Below are 12,107 nucleotides of genomic sequence, written 5' to 3'. Positions count from 1 at the left end.
TCGATCGGTTTTTAGCGGAACGAGATTTAGGACGGGATAACTTCTAAACACGGTCGGGCATAATAGTTAGTAATAAAAGAAGAAGAAAAAACCTAAGGAACACTAACTAAGGGAAGCGACCTACTTATACGACCGCTAGGACAGCGCTTAGAAGGAGGGGGGTAATATTACGGCTAGCCACCTAATATAGACTAAACCCACGGGTATAACTAGTATACGTCCCCCGGGACGGCCCTAGATAAGGAATAACACAGGATAACTTAGGGAGTCACGTATTAAATCACGTGTTACTAGGTATAAAGGTACTTAGTATACTATCTAGACGGCCTAGGGTTAATTACTCTGCCAGAGTGATTAGTAAGTGATCGGTCATGACCAGATCACTTAGATATAGTAACTACGTAAGGAATAGTCACTATAGGTAAGAAGGCGCTATCACTATATATACTAGAGTATCCTAGGTCTTACTTCTATTAGAGAATAAGACATCGATTAATCTAAGTCTTCACCTGGACTACTATTCTACGCTTAAACCTACCTTGTGAAGAAGACGCCTAGTCTTTACGACGCAACTACGACCAGACTACTACGAACGATAGTTATTGCTCTTTAGTTAACATCCTCTTCTTATTTAAACTAAAACCTCGACGCCAGTCCCCTATCGTCCACTATAACTATAGAGGACCGGAAGCCGTCGTAATAATAGTATATCGATATTAATAATTAGTAGGTGCTTAGTTAGTATAGTAAGGTCTTTTTAAGGTTACGTACATTAACACGAAGGATATAATCGCGGACGGCTTAACGAAGGCATTACCGGAGGCAGGGATTAAAAGACTATAATAATAGCCTAATTTAACGCATTAAAAGAATTGTATCGAGTAGTTAAAGTAACTATACGAAAATATCGAATACGCTAAAGCTATAACGACGATAAATGCCCCTAAGGGCGTAGTAGATCCGATAGATATAGATCCGATTAAGCAGGTCCGGCTAATCAGGATTAAGAAACTAATTAAGATAGAATTAAATTAAACGGTAAAAGTTCCGGATTTAGATCCTTTTATAAGGGCGTTTTCCCTTAACTATTAATTTTATAATAAAACAGTTAAGAGCTTTTAGTTTAAACCGAAGCCTATTATTAGTTAGTTAACCTGGGAAGACCCACCTTAACTAAGGGGATATATCGTATAGGCACACGGACTACGACGTGGGCCCTAGGGGATCTATGCCTAATATTAGATGCTATAGCCACCTTATCGGGGTGTGATAAACCATATTATATTAGACGTGTGGAGTACCTTAGTCCTATATATCCACTCTAATTTCCCCTGCTTTTTCCGTATAGTTAGACATCCCCATAAAGTATCACAAACTTTACTTAGATGTATATATATATCTTTTACGTACCTTATTTATATGCTAATAGTTATAAGCCCGGCGTTCTAATAAGATATTGCTATTCCGATCGATCCTATAGCTTCTAGGCAATCAGCCTTAAGTCTGCAGCGGGTAGTTTAGTATTATTAGCAATATCCGTCTGCTTTAGTTTTTTTTAATTACTTTATCGTTTTAATCGCACTATCGTTTTAAGCGTTTAGTATAGTTAATTAGTCTTTCCGTTTATTCTATTCCACTGCTTTTTATTAGTATACCGATAGCTTTTACGATAGTAGTGCCTATTATAGGCCTTATAACGCTTACTACTCCGAAAGACTAAAGGCCTTGGATTAAAGCCGTGATAACTATCGCGTACTCCTATAATATTACTAACCTAGTTGATCCTGACCTTAAACAAGCTAAATGGCCGAAGCGCTATATTCGAATAGATCCACCGACGCCTTTAGCCTCTATTAAAGGAAAAGGTAATTTGGATATATAGTTTAAGATCTAGTAGGTGGAAGAGGATCGGTATAAGGCTAAAAAGAGGGGGATCTAAGCACTCCACGACTATATTACAAAGACGGTTAGCCCTGTCTTAAGGAATTAGTACGCCGGCTATAAGAAAGTAAGGGATATATTAAAGGCCCTTAAGACGCACCTTAAGCCGATAAACGCCGCCTAAAAATCACTAATTAAGAGACGCTAAGACGAATACCTTTAAAACGTTAGGCGTATACCGTATAAACGCTAGCTAACAGACTTTATTAAGCTATACTACGACGCCGAGATATACGAAGTTTATGCCTACCATACTAAAGATAATTAGATTAACGGCTTCTTTAACGCTATAGGCAGCGTAGCACTAAAGTAGTTAGAAGGACGCTTTATAGAGCTTCTACGGTTAGAAGAGAAAGACCTACTCTTGATTTAATTTATTATGGAGGAGTATACGACGTGGCTTCGACGCTGCTACCCGCACCGACTTAATAAGAAGCCTACCGTATTTTATTTTATACGGTAACCTTCCTAGGTAAGGATAAAGAAGGTCAGGATTAGCGGGTATAATCGGGATAATAGGATAGCTAGTAGTCCTCTTCTTTATACTAAAAGAAAGAGTAGCTTTGCGATTACCGTAATGAAAAGAGGAGTAAGTATAACTATAAGCCTTTATAGAAGTGCCTAAACGTAAATAATGTATACAGGAAAAAGGGATATATACCTTTAAAAAAGATCTTAGAACGCTACGACCGCAATATTCAGACCTAGGATAACGAATGTTAAAAGAGATTCCGGGAGAATAACGAAAAGGACGCTAAAAGCCTTAAAACGGGTACTAAAAACGACTCTTAGAAGGTATACCCGAAAGAATCGTTAAAGGAGGTATCTAATTTTATCGATAACTAGGATAAGGATTCCGATAAGGAACCCTATAGGATATATTCCCTTATATAGCTAAATAGTAACGTTAGTAGTAACCTCTTTAATTAACTGCTAATCGACTCCGGCACCTCAAGGTATATTATTAACTAATAACACTTATTATAGGACTTTAAACCTGCTATAGAAGAGTATTATTTTTAAACGGGTGATAGAGAAACTAAGCTAGTTAAGGGTTATAGCAGGATATAATTAGAAGTGGACAATAAATATAGTAATCCCTTTATTTTAGTGCTAAATCGCGTTACTTTTATATAAGACTACCTAATAACCTCAATCGCGACTAGAAGATTAAAGGGATAGGGTATCGTTTTTGATTCCGGCCTCGAAGCGCTAAACGTAGAGGGCTTAGTAGCCCTACCTCTAAATAACGTTAACGATTAATATACTCTTATTCTAACAGATCGTTAACAGCACCTACTAAGCAGCTTCTTTAATAGTTCCACGACGCCTACTATAAGCGTGGCTAACGCTCGCTTATAGTATAAGAGGCTAAGTTATGCCGGCGCTATTACCCTCGATAAAATTAACGATACCCTTATTAGAGGCGTGATTAAAGAATATCAAAAAGGCCCTCTTATAGTAGACTATAAGGCCTATACCCTTAGTAAGGTAAAGAAGGTTACTTCTAGTTAGTCGCCTAACCACTAAATAACGATACCGTGGTATAGGATAGAGGTTAACCTTTTTAACCTTAACGAGGCCTATAATAGTATAATGGTCGTGATGCTTTTATACGATCCCTGTACTCGTTAAGCTATTGTAAGGTTCCTATATAACTATAAATTAGGCTTACCTATATTAGTGAATTTCAAGTTCTTCCTTTAAAGGCAGTACCACTATATAATTATAGTAATCCGCCTAGATAGAGAAAGATCCCTTTAAAAAGGCTTCGATAAATAGGCCGATAAGAGAGGGATTTTGCTTAAGAGGTTATCGCTATATATAGCCGCACAGAATCTAAAGGCAGAACACTATAGTAGCATTATCTTTACTATCGCGAGGACCCTCGTAACGGCCTTAGGTATCTAGGAGGATATATAGCCAGAACTAGTAGCTGCTATAGTATATCTATATAACCTTATCCCTCGGAAGGACCTCTAGTAGAAAACCCCCTAAGGGCAGATAAAGGATTAGATTAATAAATATGGCCTAAAGAAGATCCTAATAAAGCCTATCGTTAGCTACCTAAAAACGTATCGTTATAGAGCCTATCCTCTAACCGCTAACTACTAATAAGGTCGCAACCATAATGCTACATTAGCCGAAAGAGTATATATCGAGTATTTAATCGGGTATAAGAGCACTAATATATACCGCATTTAGGTGCTAAAATTAAGGAGGATCTTGCACACGAGAGATATCACCTTTAACAAAGAACTGCTCTATAAAGATCGTGACCACGAACCTAAGGTATTAATTAAGGTTTGCGAGCAGCTTAATCTGCGTATAAATTATTAACTCCACGATCCTCTGGGTATTACTACTAACGTGGGTAATTTTCACCCTTAAACGCTATAAGAGGAGAATACCACGAGGGAGGTAATAGCGGAGGCTGCTACTGCTACGGCCACTACGGCTATCGCCGCTATTACTACTATTACTTCTAGGCCGGTAGATAGAGATGCAGGTTCAATAACCACTATAGAATCTACAGAAGACTAATAGCAGGAAGATGAATAACAGCACGAGACACCTAATCAGGAGGCACGTGGAATAGGGTAAATAAGCCCTATAACGCCTTCCACGCCTCTAGCGGCACATACTTTAACATCTTCTATAATTACACCTATAATTATACCTCTAACGGCACCTATTTTCCCTCCTTTAACAACTATAAACGGCCCTCCTACACCACTAAACAGAACTACGGATCTACAGCCGGTTTTTAAACGGCCTAACGATACCGAAGATTAATCTAACGATACGGCCGCAACCGGCGATGCCGTCGCAATATGATTACTATCCCCTGACCAATTAGTTCTTAACAAGAAACTAACCACTGCCACTGCCACCGCCGTTAATCCGGTATCTACGGCTCCTACTAGGCTAAGTCTCCTTAAATCTCTTCTTTCACTACGATAGCTAACTATCCTGCTTCTATAAGCAGAAGAAGCCGCCCTCCTATTATTCTAACGGCCACTACCGAAAGGCCTACTCGTAACAGGCGTCCAACTAACCGTTATACCCCTCCTTCCTTTTATACCTTCTATAATTAGATCCAGATACCAAAGAAGCCGCTGCTATGCCGCGATATACCTAAGGAACCTCTAAACTAGTTATAAATGCTAAAGAGTCCCTATAAATTAGAATAGATTAAGGCCGCCTTATAGGAGGTTAGCACGCTTAGGTTAATAGGCACCTTTAAACGGTAGGAATAGTCCTACTAGTAAGGGTAAGGCTTAGAACTCTCTAAATCAGTTCTAAGGCTACTAGACCTTAAATAGGTTTTTAAGTATAAGGTCGACCCTACTAGTTACGTTAATATGTTTAAGGCACGCCTATACGTTTAAGGGGATTAATAACTAAATAACCACCTTAACGCCTACGCCTCTACCCTCGCTAGAAGGACCTTTAGGCCCCTAATAGGTATTATAGCCTACTTTAATCTTAAGACTCGGTAACTTAACGCCGTTAACGTATTCACTAATACCCTGCTTAACGAAGAGATCTATATTAAGGACCCCCCTGGTTAGTAGTTACTCTAGTCGGCTACGGGCCTTAAAGCCCACGATTAGCTCGAGGACATTTTAAACTAATCTATATATATCCCTAAACAACGCAGAGGGATTCAACGGCTACGCCGGGCGTTATATAGCCTACGGCATTCCCTAAAGCTATAGCACTAATAGCTCTCTTCCGTACTAGGTAAAAACGGTTTAAAGTAATCAACCGAGGACGATTACGGCTTTAAGAACAAGGTCCTAATTACTTTCTTCTACGTTAACGATATTATCCTAATCTACTATAAGGAATATAAATCTACAGCTAATAACCTAGTAAAATAGATACAGAAAAGCGTCTAGATCAGGAGTATAGGACTAATTAAGTAGTTTCTTAGAATCCGTGTAGGACACGATTATTAATAATATAAGCTATGGTTATCGCTTAATAACTATATCACCGATAAGATAAAGGCGTTATAGGTAGATTATAGAGGTCGTATGGTTAAAAGCCCTCTTCCTTATCCTAACGTTTTAGAACTATCTGCTACCGACTAATAAGCCTCCGAAGAATTAATCTCTATCTATATCTTTAGAAGGTCGGTTCTATTAACTATACCGCCTATTAGACCCGGCCTAATATCTCTAAAGCCGCTTCGAGGCTTACCGAATTTAATACTAACCCTTTAAAATAGTATTACGAAGCTACCGATAGGTGCTTAAAGTATCTCGGCTCGATAAAGACGCGGTGTCTCTACTTCGGACTATATAAAGACCACTAAAAGCCTGCACTCTTCTATACCTCTAACGCTGCCTTCGCGGACGATTATAAGACTAGGTATAGCTGATAAGGTTATATAACCCTCCTATTCGGGGGACCTATAGACTAAAAGGCTAATAAGCAAATAAGCATTATAACCTCTAGTACTAAAGCCGAGCTTATAGTATTTTCTGCTATTACTAGGCAGTATATCGCGACGAGGCGTTTAATAAAGGACCTAACGTTAATATTTAAGGAGAAACTACTAATAGTATACTACGATAATTAATAAACTAAGTACCTATTAGAATCCCCTAGGCCGTAGGTCGCCTCGAAATCAAAGTATCTCGATATCTACGCCCTTTGGATTAGAGAAACCGTCTGAAAAGGGACCGTCGCAATTAATTAGATCCCTACTAACGATATAATTAGCGATAGCCTTATAAAGGTACTACCCCCGTAGAAAAACAGGGCGTTTATATATCTGCTTAGTATAAAGGTCCCGCCGAAATAGGATTAAAGTAATTAATAGGGACGAAGTCCTTCTATTACATTTTAATTAAAGGAAAACGGTTAATTAGACCGTTATTTTAAGTGTTTTTATGCCACTATAGACTATTATTTAGGTACTGCTTTTAACACTTTTAACTGTTTTTTAGCTTTAACGCCTTTAACACCGTTAATTAATATCTAGGCCTATTTTACCCTAGATTTACGGCTTTAAATTAAGCAGAACAGTCAGGATCAATCCTATAGTTCTGGGGGGTGTATTAGATACCATAGCCACCTTATTGGGGTGTGATAAACCACATTATATCAAACATGTGGAGTACCTCGGTCCTATATATCCACCCTTATTTCCCCTGCTTTTTCCGTATAGTTAGACATCCCCATAAAGTATCACAAACTTCACTTAGATGTACACACACATCTTTTGCGTACCTTATTTGTTGCTAACACCTGACTAAGGGCTTCGGATCTCGGGGACCTCGGGTATTAGGATATAATAAGGGAGGATACCAGAAAATGTTGCGTGGATGGGTGCCTGCAGACACTACCACCTAGTCTATATCTAGCCTCTATAGCTTCCCTTTTAGGGCTAGGGATATTCTTCCCTATATATCTGCACCTTTAGATACACTTTTCCGTCACTATGCCACCTTTAATAGGTTATAAGCCTATGCAGTTTATACTATAGCCTCCTCTTCACGATAAAGAGGAAGAAAAATAAGAAAAAGGGTTCGAATCCCTAAAATCGACCTTACATAATAACGCATTAAACGCGTTACCCTAAGGATGAAGGAAAGCCTATTTTTCGAGGCGTTGAGAATCAAGACCCAAGTTCTACCTACCCCTAGCAAAAGCAAAGATATTCCGATACTGCCCATAAGCCGAAAAACAACCTATTTTCGAGTACCCGACTTAAGGACTCGAATTAAGAAAACCCGATACTATAACTACTAAGAGCAAACTAAGAAGCCCGAACCCGACTATTAAATTTCTCGGAATAGGAAGCACGGATAAGTACCTAAGATAGGGGGAAAGTAAATAGCGATACCTCGAGGGCTATAGATACGGGGGAGGTAGATAGATTTAGACTCTTTGGACTAGATGGATCGAGGATTTTAGGACCTGATAGAACTACTATATCCTAATAGAACCGTCGATATTTGGTTAAGGCGCGGGCAAGCTGTTAAGCCTACGGGGGAGTGTTACGTGGATGGCTGCCTGTAGGCACCACCACCTAGTCTATATCTAGCCTCTACAGCTTCCCTTTTAGGGCTAGGGATATTCTTCCCTATATATCTACACCTTTAGACACACTTATCCCTTACTATTCGACCTTTAATAGAAAAGACCGGATAGATATCGCACGTTAAAATAGCACTTATATAACTAACTTAATAGAGCAGAAACCTCGTATATATATATTATAGTAAGTTATATCTATATAAGTCTCTTATACCCTTAATTTAGGTAGTGAAGACTCTATTATAGGTACTATATTATTGGGAACCTATCAGGTCTTTTCCGGTATCCTTCCTTATTATATCCTGATACCCGAGGTCCCCGAGATCCGAAGCCCTTAGTTAGGCATAGATCCCCTAGGGACTATATTATAGTCCGCGTGCCTATACGATATCTACACTATATAAATTCCGGTAGTAGCGGTTCCCTAAAGGTCCCATATAGCTATAATTATATATAATTACCTTAATCAATTTTAACCTATTTTGTGACGATTTCAACTACGCTCTATCTGATATTAAACAGGAGTTATATAGTAATTACATATAATTATCTTAAACAATTTACCCTTTGATTTTGACCCTTTAATTTTGACCCTTTAATTTTGACCCTTTAATTTTGACCCTATCTTGACCGTTCCGGTTACGCTGTATCTGACAAATTATAGTTGCACACACAGATCTACAGACTTACAAGCCTCAATTGAATCAATGGACCAACTGCCCTATTACTGTTTTCTACGTTATTTTACGGTTACGCTGTATTTAACAGCCTTTGCTCTTCTTAGAGATATCCCGGCGTTAAATAATCATACTACTACTACTACTACCCTAACCAGTGATCTTGCCAAGTTCTCGGCCCTGGTGACACATGTTCATAGGTCGTGCCGTTGAATTATATAGTGGAGATTAGACGTCACTGCCTATGTCGACAACCATGATGTCCCTTGTTCACTTCTTTTCACTGCTCTCAAACACGTTGAGGCCCAGACCCTCTGCGTCCAGGAGTAGCCTATTTTTCGCCCCCGATTCCTGCATCTGCTGGGCAATTGCCCGAGCATTCTCAATCTTTTTTAGCTCAACATATGCTTTGTTCTTCTTAACGGCTTCGCCAATGAGCTCGGCTGACCGTGCTTCACCCTGGGCCTTAACGACCATGGCCTGTCTCTCTTGCCGAGCTTTGTCCACAATGAAGGCTGCGCGCTGGGCTTCTTGCTGGGCGACCTGTTTGGCTTCGACAGCTGCAGTGAACTCGGGCGAGAAGGCTAAGTGCTAAAAGGATACAAACAGGAAAGATCAGTAGGTGAACCACGAGTTGATGGGGATAGGCATGGTTATCGTGCAATTGAAGCATACAGTTAGAGAAACATCGTCCAGGAAGATATTGAAGCGAGCGGCTCTCCTGGAGAGGTTTTCACGAACGAGTCTCGCTACCATTTCTCTCTGCGTGATGAGTTGGCTGGCATTGAATTGAGCGACAACACTCTTCAAGACCTCGTTGACAATGGACGGTAAGACCCTTTCATCATAGTCTGTTCCCAGGGTTCTGTAGATCTGAGGCAAAGCACTGATTTCCGGACGCGATAGTACGCGGCACGTGATGTTAACCATCTGGAGATCCTTGGTGCCAGTCAGGGATGCCACACTTCGGGGCTTTGCGCGGACATCGTATACAACCGGGGTCTCCAGCCAAGGAAGCATCAGGTGAGTTCCTGGTTCCAGGTTTTGTCAGCTTTCCCGTTAAGAGGTTATCTCCGTGCTGTGCTAGAACATAAATGGGGCTTACCCTCGCTGTAAATATCCTTGCCAACCCCACTAAGTCGTCGATATTTGATAGCTCTGTGGCCACCGTCGACGTTGAATAATGCATTTTGTGCAAAGAAAGCAGATCCAGCTAGGAGAACGAGGCCAGAGATCCCCATCCCTACACCTCGACCTCCGGGCATGCCGCCACCATGTCGTTGAGACTGACGAGCTACGCCACGGAGGCGCTCGTAAGCCTCCTCCATGGGATTTCTGCCTCCAGGCATCTTCGATTGACGATGGCTGAAGAATGGAAAGAGGAACGAGTGCAAAAATCAATCTCAAATTATTCCAGTCCACCTTGATGGGCAGTGGCTCGGTGGCTATGAAGCCCAAAGATGCGAAGAGCTGGCTTCAGGGGCGAGAGTTCGGAGCTGCGTGAGGGAGGGTTCGAGGAAGCATAGAACCACTGGTCTACTATAAGAACTCGGCAGATCAGCATAAGCCTCTCGAAGCAGCCAATGACAGGAGGCGGAAACACCCATAGCCCCCACTACCGGATAAGGTCTTCTTATTAGCAAAATCTTAAATATTTCGTTATTTAATATATTATATAGAATAAAATCTTTAAACATTTATTTACTTTATTCTGTAATTAATATAGTTTTATATTATAAAGTAGAGTAATTATAATTCGAATAATACCTAGTAATAATATTTTATACGAATATAAATAATATAATAGATTAAGTTATAATCCAAATAATTAGACGACGAATTTAAAGACGGCTATAGGCGCGTAATAGGAGTAAAATCGATAAAACTACTAAAATAACAATTATCACTACTACCTATCGAATAGACTATAGTCTTTTCGGTTATATAATAATCCGGGAGACACCTGCAGATTCTTCACCACTAATATTACGGTGGCAGGAATTCTCTAACAGTCCACACACAGTTATAATTATACATAATTACCTTAATTAATTTTGACCTATTTTGTGACGCTTTTAACTACGCTTTATCTAATACTACCCTATTCCTAGGATGCTATTATAAAGGCGCTATAATGCCGATGCTATAATAGAACCGGATAATACAATAAATAGTATTATTCTAACTTAAACCTTATACAATTTAGGATATACTGCCAAGCCCGGCCCGTTTAACATTCTACCCGGAAAAATAGGACTATGATAATATAGGTTCTCTTACCTCCAATTAGTATCGCACAGACCTCCCTCGGGGGTGGAATAACCTAACAGCCGAATACGCGGTCAGGACTAATAGTGGATATACGTAGGATATCGGGCACTAATTTTGCCTTCTATAACTATAGGTTTTATAACACGTTTTATAATAGTTTACGGCTTTAATATAATTAATTTTGAACCTCTTAATCTAACCGTTCTTATCGTATTTACTCTATTACGGTTACGCTATATTTGATAATTAAGAGTCTTAGCTTTATTTATTCATCATTATTATTCTACCTTAAAGAGCCTTCTAGCCAGGCCGCTATAGTGAGATATAACCGACTAAACCTTATAATTTCAATCTATAACAACTCAATCGGCAAGATACCCGAGACCCCTAAGGCTATTTATACTAGCTATATTGACTAGGAGTCCTAGAACTATTAGAGCACGATATTAGCGAAAATAAACGGAGTCTAGATCTATCTATAACCTAAAAACCGTATTATAGAACCCACCCACCCTACTACCCCGATATACGCTATCTATACTTTAATTACCTCGGTATATAACCCTGTCTATTAGATAGACTTAACGGTTACTGGAAAAGCAATCTATAGTTAAGATTTCGAAGAATTTAAATGGAAGGAGCGTACTTTTAAACGATACGAATAAGGGATAAGAGCGGTAGCTACGTAGCTTGCTACCTCTATCATGCCCTTAAGGTATAAAGTGTCGAACAGACCACAGTCTTTTCGGTTGCGTAATAGGCCGGGTTACTAAGAGTATAATCCGGGTAGACGCTTATAGAATCCACACTATACAAAATACGGTGGCAGCGTTTCCCTAACGGTCTTGGACAGTTATAATTATACACAATTACCTTAATTAATTTTAACCTATCTTATAACGATTTTGACTACGCTTTATTTAATAATTAAGAGTCTTACTTACTAAGTGAAGATATACCTATTTTACCTACCCTTTTACCTTTACTACTATCGATTTAAGAAGCTATCTAGCCGCGCCGATATAGCGTATTAATCTATAAATAACGACTAAGATATCGTATCTTAGCCCTATTACGTATAAAACCTATAAGGATTAGGAGCTTTAGCGATGCCTATACGAATCGGTTACAACCTATAATAACGTATAGCGGTTTCTCCGCTAA

General features: G+C 39.4%; 1 protein-coding gene across 1 annotated transcript; it reads right to left on the bottom strand.

Annotated features, from left to right (window-relative positions):
* Nucleotides 1–8,559: 8,559 nt before the first annotated feature.
* On the bottom strand, nucleotides 8,560–10,175 carry SODALDRAFT_329454 (prohibitin-2). Its single transcript, XM_028610947.1, has 3 exons — nucleotides 9,778–10,175; nucleotides 9,348–9,703; nucleotides 8,560–9,263 (listed from the first exon to the last, which is right to left on the bottom strand). Exons 1-3 carry the CDS (start codon nucleotides 10,019–10,021, stop codon nucleotides 8,943–8,945), a joined length of 921 nt encoding a protein of 306 aa, XP_028462609.1. The 5' UTR covers nucleotides 10,022–10,175; the 3' UTR covers nucleotides 8,560–8,942.
* Between the last annotated feature and the right edge of the window lie 1,932 nt (nucleotides 10,176–12,107).

The sequence above is a fragment of the Sodiomyces alkalinus genome, assembly GCF_003711515.1.
Source record: "Sodiomyces alkalinus F11 unplaced genomic scaffold SODALscaffold_14, whole genome shotgun sequence".
Classification (NCBI taxonomy): domain Eukaryota; kingdom Fungi; phylum Ascomycota; class Sordariomycetes; order Glomerellales; family Plectosphaerellaceae; genus Sodiomyces; species Sodiomyces alkalinus.
This window is presented reverse-complemented; position numbering and strand designations above follow the sequence as displayed.